At 31.2% G+C, this 17,535-nt stretch overlaps 1 protein-coding gene across 1 annotated transcript in view; it reads right to left on the bottom strand.

Annotated features, from left to right (window-relative positions):
- LOC148625674 (uncharacterized) overlaps window positions 1-16,905 on the bottom strand; it is a 39,881-nt gene extending 22,976 nt beyond the window's left edge. Inside the window, exons 1-9 of the mRNA XM_088571070.1 lie at window positions 16,888-16,905; window positions 10,963-11,004; window positions 10,595-10,609; window positions 7,628-7,643; window positions 6,816-6,839; window positions 5,183-5,200; window positions 4,662-4,688; window positions 2,775-2,807; window positions 1,115-1,138 (exon numbers count right to left, since the gene is read on the bottom strand). Coding sequence (XP_088427196.1) covers window positions 1,115-1,138; window positions 2,775-2,807; window positions 4,662-4,688; window positions 5,183-5,200; window positions 6,816-6,839; window positions 7,628-7,643; window positions 10,595-10,609; window positions 10,963-11,004; window positions 16,888-16,905 — 217 coding nt within the window. The remainder of the gene's footprint in view (window positions 1-1,114; window positions 1,139-2,774; window positions 2,808-4,661; window positions 4,689-5,182; window positions 5,201-6,815; window positions 6,840-7,627; window positions 7,644-10,594; window positions 10,610-10,962; window positions 11,005-16,887) is intronic.
- Window positions 16,906-17,535: the final 630 nt, after the last annotated feature.

The raw sequence follows: 17,535 nt of genomic DNA, 5'->3' as shown, positions 1-17,535 counted from the left end.
CATGTATGTACCCCACCTTTTACAATGATACAAAGCAAAACACACTTGCTAAGCTGGTTAATTTGGCACTTAATATTGGGCCACAGTGTGTTAGTCCTATTCAATAGTGTTAGAAGGCAAAACAAGTTGCTGGCTCTCGGATATAAAAATTTATAAAAAGGGATTCATACACAACATCATTTTCTTTAAAAATAGACTTCTTCACTCTTGACAGTTTATATATTTCAAAAGCACTTGGCAGGCCTTGCGTGTTAAATTTGAAAATATAACTATCTCCAGTGTAGAAATGCTATTAATCACTAGATGCCTTGCAAGTGGTTTCAATCTCAATATTAAGAATGAACACCAAAAATATATCGGATATTAACTACAAAAATGTGATAATGCATCCCAACTTTAGATATACTGTGAAATTATTATTGTTTGTGGGGTACCAATTTATGTGGTTTTCCTGGGTTTGGTTAACTACGAAATTTGGTTCCCAATACAAAGGAAGTGTTCCATTCGTTTATCTGGCCGAGTTTTAATCCACTAATTCAAGAATCAACAATCTGATAATTTTTCTTAAACCACAAAAATTGGTCCCCAGGAATAAAAGTACATTCACAGCAGATTAGCAGACTTAAGCCAGTGAAAAATCTATTCAGTCTCAAAAATAACTAATGTAAATATCTAAGTACCACAGTATCAGTTGCTAAGAACTACTGATAACACCTGAATAGAAGGTGCCAATGTGAACATGTAATAAACATTCTGTGAAAGTCACATTTGATTCTATTAGGTCGTGTAGGAGGAGTACGAGATAAAAGATGTACACACTTGCAGTCATGTAAAAAGGTTAATGGACAGGAAAACTCTGAAAGAAACTGAATCATCACTCAGTGGAAAAAGTCATTTGCATTCTTGAGCACTGGTTTAGAATGGGAGAAATCATATTTTAATGTAACTTTCAAGATAATTAAGATAATTACTAGAAACTGTCCATTTGTCTAATAGATTTCTATGATATATACATGTACAATTTGAACAGCAAACTAGGAAGGACCCTTTATTTAAAAAAGGTCTTTGAAAAGACAAAGAAAAATAACACAAAACTGATTTAAAAAATATTTACCTCTTCCTCCCAACCATCCACGTCCTGAAACAACAAAACAACAATAGTAAAGTAATTCTTCATACTAATATTTTAATATTTGATCATGCTCCTAGGTTTTTATTTTTATTTTTGAGAGAAAATGGACAATGACTTGTCAAAACAACAAATAATGTAAATCCAAATTTCATATTACTTGCTTTCTATGGTACAAAGTATTTTTTTCAATACTCAAACATTGTAGCAAATGATATCATGCATCCATTTTTGTTTCAAAGAATATACCAGATTAGTGACTTTGTTGAACTGCCCATCATATTTTTAATCATAAGACAGACTAAATGCATTTTATATGATCTATACAACAGAACATTTGGACTGCATTTAATAATAAATTTTATAGTAGGCCAAGAAATAGTTAATCAGAAAAATAGATCCAACAGATATGCAACAATAATAAATAGAAATATAAAAGCAATTCATGACAGACAGAAAATAATCAAAGCTGGAAAAACTGTAATCACAGCTCATTAACTTGATATCCCTACAGCCCCATTTAATAACATGCATCTTTTGAACTCAATATTGATTTAGATCAAAATTTTTAAAAAAAGGTGCACAATGAGAATATGATGTAAAGATTCTGTGAAAGTTTCATTCAATTCCATTCAGTTGTATAGGAAGAGTAATGGATAAGAGACTTGACCCCCCTTTTCCGAAAATTCACAAATGACAAAGTCTGTGTTTTGGTATCTGAAACCAAGATACTGATTTAATCAAAATTTAAAATAGAAGGTGCACAATAGGAACATGTAAAAAATATTTTGTAAAGGTTCATTTGATTCTATTCAGTGGTGTAAGAGAAGTAATAAATAAGAAATGATCCACTCATGTCCCCACATTAACAAATGACTAAGTTGATGTCTCCAAAAATTTAAAATATGAGGTGCACAATGAGACCGTGTAATGAAGATTCTATGAAAGTTTTGTGTAACTCATTACATGGCAGTAGGAGTACTAAGGGATAAAAGATGGGCCCATGGGTAAAGGAAAGAAGGAATGGATGGACGGACAACCCTATGTATATTGGGGGGATATAATAATAAAAACCTGTTTTTTTTTTTCTTTCCTTTTGGCATTTTTTAATCTGAATTCAAGGGAACCAAGGCTATAGTGGTAATCAAAAGAAAGTAATCCAGGGACAAAGACCAGACATGGAAAACAGACATACACAACAAAGAACATAAAGTAACTAAAATCATACATACAAAGTAACAAAAGCACAAAGTAACAAAATTTCATGACATTTAATTAACTACCACTAAAGTTATCACATAAAAAACAAAAAAATCAACAACAACAGCATCATAAGCAAAATATAACTTGCAGTTGTATAAAAAGTTTAATGAATAGGAAACCTCTCTAAGAAACTGAATCACAACTTGGTGGAAAAAGTCATGTGCATTCTTAAGTACTGGCTTAGAACGAGATTAAACATTTTAATGTATCTTTCAAGATAACTAAGATGGTTACTGGTAACTGTCAATTTGTCCAATAGATTTCTATGATATATATATATATATATATAAGTTTTGAACAGCAAACTAGGATCCTTTATTTCAGAAAAGTCTTTGAAAAGACAGGTAAAATAACACAAAACTAATTAAAAAAAAATAATTACTTCCTCCTCCTCCTCCCCATGCTGGTCTTTGTTCTGAAACACCAAAACAATGAAAGTAAGTAATTCATAATACTAATATTTTAATCTTCAATCATGTGATTACAGATTCTCTAATATTTTTCAAGACAAATTGGACAAACAACAATCAATATGATCCAAAATCAAACATTATTTGCAACATTTTTCCAAATTGATGAATACTATAACATCTTAACACATAGTACAATGCATTCCATTTTTGTTTGTACCATGTATGTCACACATTGATTCTTCTAGCGTTCGTCATTTTCGCCAATGACGAAAGATTTTTCAGAATGACGAAAAAAATCCAGTCTCATTTCGTCACCTGAAATCTTTGGAAGTACTAAAAACATTAAAAGCTGTAAGCCCAACATTTGTTCAAGTGGGGAAAGTGATAATTTTATTACCCCAACCTAATTACAACTCGCAACAGGTGTCAAAATTTTGTGTAAACAATCACCAAATCGCCAATTACACTAATCAGGCACATAATGTGATAAGTGACTTTTTTTAACTGACCACCATTTTTACAACCTTAAGACAGACTAAAAAATCCATTCTACAAGGTCTATACAACAGAACATTTGAACTATCTTTCAAAAAACTTCAGTAGTCCAAGAATTAGTTTATCAGAAAAATAGATTTAACAGGTCTGAAACAACAATAAATAGGAATATTAGAAAAACTGTAAGCAATGCTCATTAACTTGACGTAACCCAGAAAATATTTAGAGTGGTAATAAAGACTGTTATTATAATTTACTTTTGATAATCCAAATGAATTCTCACCATTTCTGAAAGGTTCAAGTATTCCATTTCTAGCAAGCATATTTTAAGATATTTAATTTTACCACAGAGAATGTAGAAATAGTTAAATTAGAGAAGAGCTAAAGAAAAACTGGTTTCTCAAATGAAATCTGTAGGCAATTTTGAAAAGGTAAATGGACAGGAAACCTATAAAAAAAATAATCCAGGCTTGGTCATTAAAAAGTGGTTTGCAATTTAAAGGGAAGACCACCTTTGAATGAAGTAAGGCTTTTACAATAAATCATTCCCATATAAACAAAAATAAATAACCTTTAATGCAAAATGAGCTTTTGTAAAATGCACAAGGCTATGCAAAATTCAAAATCATTGAAATATATGTGGATAGCCATCTGAAGGAAGATCATAAACAGACTTTACTGATTTTTACCAATAGCTTCTGATTAGATTATGACGTCACTAAGTTGGTTTGGTACTGCTACAAGTACTGCACATATAATGTGTCAACAAAGAATATGCTGTAAATATTTCTACGATCCTGTTTTTCTTATCTCTAAAACATACTGTCTTGTCAAGCTTATGAGCACACATATAATGAAATAGATATATTCAAAAAGTTTTTTTTTTTTCCTTATGACCTGCAATACAAACACTCATCGGATTTTCCTCAGATACTAGCTATCTAGCTGCAAATTGCACAGTTCTTCAATGTTGTCAGAAATTTGCTTATACCTTTGGTTTCAATCTCTTCTGCATATTTTGGGTTGAAATTATAGGGGAAAAGTCCCAAATTTGAGCTCTTATTTCAGACTGTGTAATCAATTACCCATCTATTTTCATTTTACAAACCAACATTGTGACGTCACAGCTCAAACAATCATGGTTGCGCCCTTAAGTGCAGAAAATTCAAATCCCCTTTTTATAAAGAGCGATTACAAAATGTAATCAGTCAAGAAAAGGAAATTAACTTTCTCAAATTTAATTCTTATAAACATTTAACAGATTATTTTCGATATTTATGACTTGCAAAAAAACACAGTCTTCTCCTTTAAGCACTAACTATGACTAGGAAAAAGCTTATAGAAAAAAAGGAAATATTTACGTGGTTGTCCTTGCCATCCACCTGGTTCTGAAACAACAAAACAATTCATAAAACTACTATTTTAATTGCTGATCTTGTGATCACAGATTCTCCTGTGTTTTAATTTTTTTCAAGAGAAAATGGATGATGGCTTTTCATAACTACATGTACAAGTAATTTAAATCTTAACCAAACATTGCTTTGATTTAATGATCCAAACCATTGATGTTAGAGTTTGTAAATTTTCTCCACATTCAAATTATGAACTACATATGGTATTTCCTAATTACTGCGTAGTTATAGTAACTAGTATAGCACTATTCCCTACAGACAGTACTAGTACATTGTACATGTATAGAGAAAATCATAATGTTATAAGCAACACAAATTTTTTGTAGGTCATTATATTCTAAATGAAGTAAAATTTAAAAAAAAAACAAATATTGACTTTTGAAATGTCCAAAACTTGTTAAACCTCTATTAAAAAAAAAACAACTAGAAAAGCTTTAAAGAACAGTAAAATTAATAAAAAAAATATTTACTTGGTCTTCTTCCTCCATCTGAAACAATAAAACAGCAGTATCTTAGTCAAGTCACTTAGTAATATTATTACATTTTGTAATTCATGGTCTCCATTTAATCAATGTATATCCGACACATCTGTATTTTGTGATATTGCACATTACAATTGACATTGCATGGCTGAAATTGGATCAGCTGTTTATATTCAAATTATTATAGCTGTTTTTAGTGGCAAAATTATCAGAATCAAGGACAATATTAATTGTTCAAGATTGTTCAAATTGTTCTAATTTGCCTAAATTTGTACACTTTTTTGAAAAGATTAAAAAAATAATACATATAAAATAAACAGCTGAGCAAGGAGCACATAATAGAGCCTTCCCCATGATGAATTTACATTGCAAAATGTGAAAAAAAAATCCCATGAAAAAATTCCTGTAACTCTGAAACTGAAGATCACATTTTCTTCATAAAGTATAAAGACCATTAGACTATCATAACAAATACTTATGTAAAGTTTGAAATTCATTGAACAAGTTATGGAGCAAAAATTTAATGCTGACAGACTGACAGACGGACATTTGCATACCATAGTATAAAAACTGGTTATACTTGACTCAACCAAATTAAATGTATACCAAAATATTTGTTTTAAAAATCAAGATGAAGAGAAACTCACTGATTGGGAAATTCTTAAAATGTCTACAATGTGTCAGCTGAGTCCATGCAATGTCATATTTGAAGCAACACTTACATGTAAAACATGGTATTGCATGCACTGGGCTGACATTATTGTATATATGGCAATTACTACTAATATCATGAAAAGTTAAATCATGGAGATAAATCTTCAATTTCTTACTCATCGTATCAACATTATTTTTCTTATTGTTCCACAAGTTTTAAACTTTAAAACTTTAAACTTGAAGACAGAAAATACTGGGTATATCAAATCTTAAAAAGCCTAGTTACCAAAATAATTATGTTCATTGTAGTGAAAAGAACAAGACTAATTATATCAAAAAGGCTTTGGTAAAGTTGAAAACACCTCTTACCCATGTTTGGTTAACATAACCACAAGGGCTTGTTTAGAAATATATAGAAGTGTACAATTACTAAATACTGTGAAAACTGTCTGAACTAAACCAATTTTGGACATTACAATTGGTTCCATTAAGGCAGATGTTTGGTTTTCTAAGATTAAAGAAACATTTAAATTAAGGAGGTAGACCTAGGACAAGGGACACAACTCTTACAAATCACTGGAACATTTGTATTTACCATTTTACAGCCGTCTCATGTAAGCATCAAAGTAACTTGGACTGATTTCATTCTGTTTCAAGGGAAAGCTAGAAAGGCTCTGGTGAAATTGAATATGATACAAACATATCACTGATTTAAAGAGTTATGTCCCTTACCCAAGGTCTACCTCCTTAATATAAAAGAATCGTAAAAAGTGTCTGGTTTATTCAGGGTTTGGCTTAGACAGGTTCACATTATTATAGAAGTATATGTATGCCATTGGTTTTTTTTAGCATACATACCTCCTATAAAATTTTGTATACATACACTTCTATAATGTTTCAGGACAAGTTCCTGTGATAAAACAAACAATAATAATTAAAAAAAAAAAAATTATTTAATTATATTTACATCTTCTTCCTCCTCCTCCTGGTCCTGAAAACAAAAGTAAAGTAATTCATAACACTAATATTTTAATCTTTGATCTTGTGATCACAAGTTCTATTGTGTTTTTATTCTTTTTCAAGAGAAATTGTCTTTTGAAAATTACAAGCAATATAAATCAAAATAAAGAATTACTTGAATTTAATGGTCCAAAGCATTATATTCAAGTTGCATTGACAAGGTAATTTATGAGGATTTTGGACAAATTTATAAGATTAAAGAGGCATTTCTCCTACAAAAATCAGAGGATCATAGATGTTTTTGCAACATATGTTGTTAAAATATGGTTCAATAGTTTCAGTGGAGTTGCACTGACAAGGTAATTTAATAGGATTTTTGACAAATGTCTAAAATTTCAAAATTATCCCATACTAAAATATCTGGAGAGTTGTGAACTATAGACTTCAAAATATGTACTACATATACCGGTATGTTTTTTTCCAGATTTCTTATTGGCTAAATTTCTTATCCATGGCACATGAAGCAATGCTTCCATTTTTGTTTTAAAGAATGTACATGAGGACTGACCCTAATTTTTAAACATTAAGAATTAAGACAAGCTAATTAAAGCACTTTACATGACCATTCCAATTGTCTTAAAAAAAAAATTAGTGGCCAAGGAATAGTCAGAAAAATAGATCTTACTAGGAAAACTCCTGAAAAAATTTAATCACTGCTAATTCGTCATTAAAAAGTTGTTTGCTTTTAAAAGAACGGACTTAGAATGGAAGAAAGCTAATACAAAAAAAATAAGAAAATAATTACTTCTTCCTCCTAACCATCCACGTCTTCCTCCTGAAACAACAACAATAGTAAAGTAATTCATAATACTAATATTTTAATCTTCGATCATGTGATCACAGATTTTCTTGGATTTTTTTTTAACCAGTAAATGGACAATGGCTTTTAGAAACTGCAAGTAATATTAATCAAAATCAAACAACACTTGAATTTTATGGTCCAAAGCATTAATTTCTAAGTAGCACTCCACCTAAGAATCATGCAAAATGTGATTCATGGGTAAAAAGCCTACATATTTTTATTTTTGATATTTTGTTTGAATTTCCATAGTAAACAGAAATTCACATTCAGTTTTTCATATATCCCTTGTTCTTATGAGATAAAAATTATACAGAATGCACTGTAGATTTCAAAATTAGGGGAGATAACTCTGTAAATGCCACTCAAATACAATAGAATCTATTGTATTTTCAATGTTGATTATTTCCTAAGAGGAGGCTGATTTAAATAAATAATTAAAAATTTCATAGTGTAGACCCATAAAACAACTTAATTACAAAAATAAAAATATGTAGCCTTTTTTTGGGGTGTATCACATTTTTAAGATTTTGTATGATTCTTACCAAGACTGCTACTTAATTACAGGGTTTATGGGGAGCTTACAAAAAATGTGGAGGAATGGGCAGACAGTAGACTAGTTTCATGTCCCACTCTTTATATTAAAGAATATATAAAAAAAAGTTTATTGATTGCATATATCCTTCTGATAGCAAATACCTCTTACACAGAAATTAGTATTTGCATCAGAGAGGTTAATTACATAAATGTTCTCTGTTTAAATTAAGAGGAACTTGTAACTTGTAACAAGTCTAGGCAGACAAACATTAAAACAGGCTGATTCTTATATACCCCCTACTTTGATTTCCAGGGGTTAAATAACAATATGACCTGCTTCAAACGTCTTTAGACCAAAGATATGGTAAAACTTTAATAAACATATGACCACCGTCATAGATGTATGACAGTCTTATCTCCTACGTCATAGGTAAGTTTTACCCAATTTTATGGATGTTTAAACAGAATGTTTCTTCATAACCTTTACCGTTTTAAAAAAGTATGAAGAAACATGTAGTATTTGCATTGGAATACCTACAGTGGGTTGTTTTGGCAGGTGTAAAATTTAAAATTTTGAGGCAAAAAGGTATCCCAAAAATTTTGGCAGTTCTAATTTCGGCAGATGCTAAGTTGTGCTCAAAGTACCCAAGCGAACATTTTGTGAAATCTATTCGGTGTTTTTAGACAAACTGCTAAAATACACCAAAATTAGCATCCTGTGAAATTTCCCAGTATACAGTAGAACACAGAAACTCAATTTTATCTTTGATTTACAACAGGCAGGCCATTTATGTGGAATGAATGTATATTATGGTCCAAACCATTTTGTTAAAGTTATAAAAGTTTTTGGTATTTTTATATTTTATCAGTAAATTAAAGTGCAATCAATTTTTAAATGTCATCTGAATAAGATTAACAGACTAATAACTAGTCAACTACTGGTTATATTTGTTCAAAATTCATGAGAAGAATCTATTCAAAAGCAAAGTTAATGCTCATAAAAATGCTAGGGTGAGGGACATGAATATTAACCAAATATTTACCTCCCAATACTGGATCTGAAATAGTGGAAAAGGAACAGTTTGATAAAATAATTCATGGAGAACTTATATACTGTGAAAGTACTTTAGTTTTTGGATATCAATTTTCGGGGATGAGGGAAGATACACAAGTTCATGGATTTTTTAAGTTTTCAGTATACACATTAATGGGAATCTCCTTTTCGTTGGGAACTAAATTTCGTGGTCTTGCTCACCCGCAAAAATTTGTACCCCACAAACAATAGTTCTTTCACAGTATTGTATTAAACTTTATAAAAGATGCGAAAACTTCACAGTTCACTTCATAACTTTTGATTAATAGACTCGTACATAAGTAAAACTGTTAACCAAACCATACGACAAATGTGATGACTTTTAATTCCGTTATGTCCGTTTTGTCAAATTTCCTTTCATCTGTGGCATCATCCCTTCAGCACCTGCATATGGAGTTTTCATATTACAACTCATAGAGCTTGCCGTAATTATGCAGACTTTTTGTTATGCTAGACTTCATAAGAACCGGGTTAAGTTGCTACAAGACTGGTCATCATTACAGAAGTTTTATAGTCGTCATTCCTGGATCATTATGGTGTATCCATCTGCAACTGATTTGTTCAACATGTCCTAGTTTTCCTTTCCTCTTTCGTCTACCCTGGATTTGACTTTTGTGAGCAACTCAGAGGGTGTTTCAGGAAAAACAGAGGACACTTACCCTACCAGTGCAACTGGTCCATGCTCCCAGTTTCTAGTAGAGTCCAATTAGTGCAACTGGTCCATGCTCCCAGTTTCTAGTAGAGTCCAATTTGCTCATTTACTTTTGTTACTATGAATGTATCATTTTGGTTATTTTATGTTGTGTGTGTCTGTTTTCCATGTCAGGTCTTTGTCCCTGGATTACATTCTTTTAATTTCCCCTAGAATCTTGGTTCCCTTAATTACTCTTTTAAAGGAAACTAATATAAGTATAAAAACAAAAGTTTCTCAGGACTTCTTCTTGTATGTTATAGTCACCAAGCATTATGCTTGTATTTAAACACACCAGCCTTCAGGAGGTAGGCCTATGGTAAGGAACATAACTCATGAAATCAGAGATATGTTTGTATCATATTCAATTTCACCAAAGCCTATCAAGCTTTCATTTGAAGCAGAATAAAATGAATGAAAGTTAATTAAATGTTTACATAAGATTGATGTAAAATGCTGAATACAAACGTCCCAATAATTTTTAAGAGTTGTGCCCCTTACCCTAAGTCTACCTTCTTAAATGTCCAACTTGTTATATTGGAGAAGCACATTAGCTAAACTTAATAATTCAAATGATTGATTTGAGAAAATACAAGATATACTTACTTCTGTGCCTCCATCCTACACATAAAAAGTAAAATAGCAGTATTAAATTATTTCATAATATACAAAAGTTATAATATATATTTACTAAATGTTCATGAAAGGATTTCAATGTAAGTAAAAAAAAAAAATAAACACAGAGATTTAAATATACTAGTTACTAACACTGCTTAAACAAACAGACTACCGGATAATCAAATTATAAAAAAGGGGGAATTCTGATACAGAAATTTATGAAAGAGGGAGGTCTATCAATTAGCTCTAAACAGATTTTGCACTAAGTTAACATTTTTTTCCAACAGAACAGGGGGTGGAGGATAAACATCCTAATTCCTCCCCTGGATCTGACTGTTACACTATTATTTATTCACCTCCTCCTCCTCCTCCTCCTCCTCCTCTTCTTCCTCCCCAAACTGAAACAGTTAATCACAATTAGCTAACTAAAGCCATGCATTCTTAAATAGTATTTTCACTGTGAATTTAAAAAAAATGTACATTTATAATTTATGGTAAAGTAGAAAACCTGATGTGTAACAAGTATTAATGTATCTAGTACTGTGCATCTCATTTCCCTGCAATAATCTACAGTACAGCAATTGATTCACTAGGTTAACTAATCATGCTTTTTAGGGATGACCTGTGGCGTGGTTGGCGTGCTGGACTTCAGTGGTGAGGCTGATGGTGTCGTAAGGGAATGAGCTTATATCTCATTTATATCATAAACCATTATTTTCACTGTGAATATTAAAAGATGTTGTGTGTGGCTAATTTACAGTAGAAAATCTCACGTATAAAAAGCATTGTAGATAGATATCATTGTCTTAACTCTTGGATAAATACCCAACAAATTTTCATAACAATTTTAGTAACATCCTGACTTTAGATATAGATTAATATAAAGTTGAGAACATATTAGAAAAAAGCATGTGATAAAATAAAATATGTGATTTTTTTTGGGGGTGGGTGGGGGGGGGTGGGGGAGGATGGAAAAATTTGGAACAAATATTTTGACTCACACCTTTCTGAAAATTAACTTTTTAATCTTGAAGATGGAAGAAAAAAACATTTTGATCTCTTCAAATATTTATGATCCAAAGGTTATACTTTTATGTATAGAAAATAACTTGATTAAAGTTATGTGAAAAATAAATATTTTAACCATAAATATGGTAGAAATAAATACTTTGATCAAAAGAAATCTTCCTCAATATCTAATGGTTGCCCTTAAACCAAGTATTTCACATGACTTAAAATTTGTAGACAATTGACAACTGTGTAAAAAGTAAATAATACATGAATCTAATCTGAAAATAATACAATCAAATCTAGTGGAATGTCGAAAGGACCAGGCAAAAATGTTACAAGTTATCCAAGGTTTGAGTCATCTGAGGTCCAGTGTAACCCGAACATATATTGGTTGGTGATTGATTCTGTTTTTTTTTAAAATGAGTTGTTTTGCTTGTATGTACATGTACATGTGTTTCACTTCATCAGTGTACAAAAATGTAATTCTTAAAGATTCACATATCCTATCGAAAGATAATATTTTTTTGTGTTGTATATCAATTATTTTATGTGCTGAGCAACATTAAAATGTTTTACGGAAATTCTTGTTTATTTTTTCATAAAATATGCCATTAGTACATAACATGTTGCTTTGAAAATCGGGAGTTTTGTGAAACATGAGCACTACATTACTATGATATAATTTCAGATTCACTTGTAGCAAAACGAACGTAGTCGCTGAAATACATCAGTTACAATTGTCTGTTTGGCAAGGGTTAGATGATGGTATATCATTTCAACAAATATGATTTATTTGTAAATTTATCTATTAATATGAAAATATTCCCTATCACAGTTGATGCTAATTCTCAAGTTTTTTTTATCTTTTTTTTACTACACAAGCTATTTTGTATAAATCAAATACACAAATTAAATTGTAAAGGATTATTCATGTTGTAAAAACTAAGTTCAATCATGGTTTGCCATAAAGCAATCAGTTTTCCCACTAATTAGTTCATTTCCAGACATCAGAGTTAATTAACATCAAAAATCTATTGAGGGAAGTGATTGAAAACCTAGAGTTATTCCTTGATTTCAATTCATCAGAGTTCAAGTCATAAGATATAACATTGTATTGTAGTAAGGGGGGTTTTGTGGAACTCTTGTGAATTCGATACATTGAGGTTTGACTGTACATTTATTCATATAACATTGCTTACATGGCTGTCTGTGTGCCAGACCTCCACCTCTATACCCTGAAAAAGACAGAGAGAATAGTTTTTTTTTGCCTCTAATTCATACTCAGCTCATGTCACAACCCTGAAATCAATCTCAAACTCCTTTTTGTGGTATGGCACCTAGTAATACAATTTTAATAGAGCCATTCACTTTTACTTGTAATTACATCATTCCTAAGCCGTTCAAGTCTTAATGTTATCCCCTAAAGTAATCTAAGATTTCCTTTGTTGTTATGGCACCTTGTATTACAATTTTAAAGAGATCCATTCACTAACAGTTTCAACTGTTTCAACTAAACTCGCAAGTTTCCATTTTCAAGTAGCTGTTAAGATAATTGATACAATTTCCCAGATAGTTTCTTGTCATTTTGTACAAGTTTACACCAAAAATTTAGCATTTTTAGTTTAATAACAAGTTCATATCTACCTAATTCATCATACACCATGCAGTTGTGGATGATCGTAAACCTAGAATACGTTTGAAAAACAGTAAATGAACTTTTTCTACAATAGCCTTCTTTTTGAAACCTTAAAATTTCTGAGGAGTGAGTGAGGATAGGAACAATTAGAGAATCAAATAGTTTTAGCTGAAGATCAACTGGAATTGCTATATTCTGAATTTTTCTATATAAAACATATAAAGCTTAGGCATCAGGAAAATGCTTGTTTCTAGACTGAATTTGGCTCCTATATCTCAAGTAGTCCTTAACAGTTACACTTACACATAGGTCAATTCTAAAAATTTTGTCATAAAAACCACTAGCCACGGTAACATTAAACAAGAGGCTCCCAGTAGCCTGAATCGCTCACCTGGTAAATTTTTTGCCTTTGAAGGACAATAACTCTGACAAGGAGTTGTCTCACAGAGAACTTTAATAGGACTTTTCATAAGAATCATATCATCAATTGAAAGTTTCCTTCTATCTATCATAGTTTTCAAGATATTGGCTGAAAACTGTAAAAAAAACCCCAACATTTTTTATCTTTCAAGGGCAATAACTCTTTCAAGGCGACATCTTTGATCTCTGAAGAGTTCTGACGGTTTTGATCATTTCAGTAATTGAAAGCAGTTGGCTAAACCTACCAGTTTTGGAGAGATAAATGGGAATAACTACTGTCTGACTTCTATGTTCTCTTTTCAGTAGCAGCAGCCATGTTTTTAAACAGATAAAAAATCCCAACATCAGTTCAATGCATGATACCCCAAGAAACATTCATACAAAGTTTGGTCCCAATTGGTCAAGTAGTGTTAGAGGAGAGAAGATTTTTGACAGAAATAACATTAAAAGTAGCAAAAAAGAACATTAAAAAAGGGCTAAAACTCCAACGTGGCTTAACAGATTATCATGAAAATTTGAATTGGCTAAACCTCACAGTTTTGGAGATATATGCAAAAAACTACTGTCTGACCTCTATGTTCTATTTTTAGTAACAATGGCCGTCTTGACGGATAAAAAATCCCCACATCAGTTCAATGCAGGATATCCCAAGGAACATCCATACCAAGACTGGTTCCAAATTGGTCAAGTAGTGTCAGAGGAGAAGATTTTTGAAAGAAATAACATTAAATATAGCAAAACAACATCAAAAAAGGGTAATAACTCCAACAAGGCTTAACAGATTAAAATGAAAATTTGACCACAGATAAACATCCTCATACTGAACACTTTTATCAAGTCAGAATTTGGCTAAACCTACGGTTTTGGAGATATATGCAAAAAAAAATACTGTCTGACCCATATGAACTATTTTTAGTAGCGGTGGCCATGTTTTTCAACAGATCAAAAATCCCCACATCTGTTCTATGCAGGATATCCTAAGGAATATTTGTACTAAGTTTGGTTCCAATTGGTGAAGTAGTGTCAGAGGAGAAGAGTTTTGAAAAATTGTTAATAACGGATGCCAAGTGATGGCAATAGCTTACCTAGCCTTTGGCCAGGTGAGCTAAAAAAATATCACTGAGTTTTAGTACAAACTAGGAGTGTCTTTCCAAAACAAATGGCCAAATACTATGTTTGATCAAATATCAGGCACTAAGAAACTATCAAGGGAGGTAAGCATGTATGGCAGAGGTGGAAAATAGATCAAAAATAATAACAACCTTTCCGATTAATTTTCTCAACACTTTAGTTCACAGAGTTGATGGACTATACTGTACATTCAATCAATATATCCACCAAATTTCAACTTTAAAGACCAGATCAATTTTGTATACGAAACAGTGTGTCTAAATGTAATTGTACAGCACACCCTAAATGGTTCAAATCTTAAGTAGCAGTCCATATAAAAATCAGACACTGTCCATATTAATAAAGTGATTCATGGTGAAGAAAAACCCACAGAACAAACAATGATTTTTTCAATCTACATCTGCTCTATTTTTATGTAACAGTTGTCCTTTCCATATTCAGATCTGTACTTTTGAGAAAATCATTTATCTCCCAGTAAAAATCAACCAAATCTAACAAAATCAAGAATGATAACTCTTGCAAAGTGCTAATTTCATGTAGAATCTATATAAATTTTATCTCAAAAGTACAACCAAATGAAAAATTAAGACTGGTTATGTGGTCAGTAACTGATTTTGAATAAGAAATAACAGTGAATTTGGTGGGTTTTTGACATGCATGAATCACCTCCTGTTTGATTTTTAAAAAAACTTCTACTTAAATGCCTAAATCAATCCCTGTGGAATATTTGTAGAGGCTCTTCCATACATCTTTCCCATCAAATATGTTTAACTCAAGTAAAAATTGAGCAAAATGTAGAAATTGATGAAAACAAAGTGTTGCCATATGTGTAAGTTCCCTTGAATTTAATTTATACTTACGACCACCTCTCTTTGCTGTAAAAATAACATATTTTATACTTAATAATGTATTTGCAATACACACTCTAAAACATCAATAGACATAAGCAAATATTATATTGTTTATCATGCATAATCAGAACAGTATTTCTGAGAGCATTAATTTTTAAAGCATACTTTTCAATTTAATACCAGATTGTTGTTTTACTTCATCTTATATATTTGTGGATGCCTGACAGAACTGAAAGGTCCTACCAGTACATAAGTATATATAATTTAAGTAAAACCCATCATGCTTAAGTTGTATGACAAATTTAAGATTATCCCAATAAAAGTTTCAGATTTTTTACATAAGAAGGATTATGCTAAGCAAGTACTTCAAAATCAGTTATAAGAAGTGGATCCTGAACTGAGTTATATGAACTATTCCAAGCTTTCCACACAGAACAGTCAATCAGAAGTTTAAATTATATGTTAAGTATAATAATTTGATGAAAAATTATATACTTGCATTATAAATACACTCTAACTCAAACAATCAATAAATATATTGATAAAGTTGAAATTTCTGAACATAATATAATGTATCAGACTCAAGCTAAATACTAAATTAAAATCATTCATATTTCAGGACTCTGATCAACATACCCGGTATATTGTGAGTCAGACAACTCAGACAAACATATAAACATGCATATACTGCAGTGGAATTATATAAAAGACGCCTAAAAGGCTAGGCATACAAATTTATATCAGAGATGATATAGGGTGCATGTTTCTTTGCAGAATACCAAAGATTGGGACTGAAAACAGCTACTGGTAATTCAAATGGTAATACCAAGTGTTGACTTTAGTAAAATCATTTTTTTAGAATATACATATATCTTTTTCCATATACTGAACAGAACTAAACTGGAAATATTATGAAAAAGCTCCCAAAATGTTTATTTGATATACAACCTAACTCCTTCAGTATGATTATCTCCCCTTGATGGCATCATCAAAGTTTTATCCAATGTATACTGGTAGTTAAGGAGTTGTGCTTCAAACATATAGTACACATGTACATTTGTACCTTAAAGTTGGAATGTCATACATCTGATTCTGACCGTTCAAGTTAACCCATTGTTAAGGCTACTGGTGTATTTTTACGCTTCCAGTGAAGCTCTATGGCATTGGACACTCCATGATGTGAGAAGTTGGATTTCTGCCCCTTAAGTTAATGCATATTTATGATGTCTTACCTCCCCATAAAGCTTCATGATAATTTGTTGAGTGGCTATATGAGAGTTGTTCTTAAGTAACCTACTTACAAGAGATGGGGATAGACAGAAGGACCATTGAATGGACAGGCAGAGTGATACCCTGGATACGTAAGGGCTTATCTAGCTATCTTATGTAGATTATACTTACCAGAAACATGCAAAAATAATAGGCTTGATGTCAATCCTGAAAAAATTATTAAACATTTGAAAATATATTAAAAACAATATTTGTTTCTACTTTTGCAACAATCTTTACAATGTGGCACAGTTATCATAAAAGAAAAACTTCCCTTAACTTCTGTAAGAAATGGTAAAATTTACTGTTCTCTTAATATGGTTATCAAACAAGATATACTGACTACATTCATTTTGATTTAAATGCTGACATAAAAATATAGATCACATGTCACTGACAGTTTTTCCCATATAAATTTCTGACAACTAGCCCAAGCTCAAAAATGTTAATAAACTTAAATAGTAATCATTGGCAAGTTAGCTAAATTCTGCAAGCCCATGAGTATTTTACCAGCCATGACTGTCAGGCTGGTGGTCAATTTCAAAGACTGCAAAAATATCAGGGTTGGAAATGAGTTATCTTTGTTTCTAATATGATGTCTTCAAATCATC

This window comes from Perna viridis, chromosome 2 (assembly GCF_037379345.1).
Source record: "Perna viridis isolate PV_CMFRI_1.1 ecotype Kerala chromosome 2, ASM3737934v1, whole genome shotgun sequence".
NCBI lineage: Eukaryota > Metazoa > Mollusca > Bivalvia > Mytilida > Mytilidae > Perna > Perna viridis.
The sequence above is the reverse complement of the archived record's forward strand: the minus strand, read 5'-3'. Positions and strand labels throughout refer to the sequence as shown.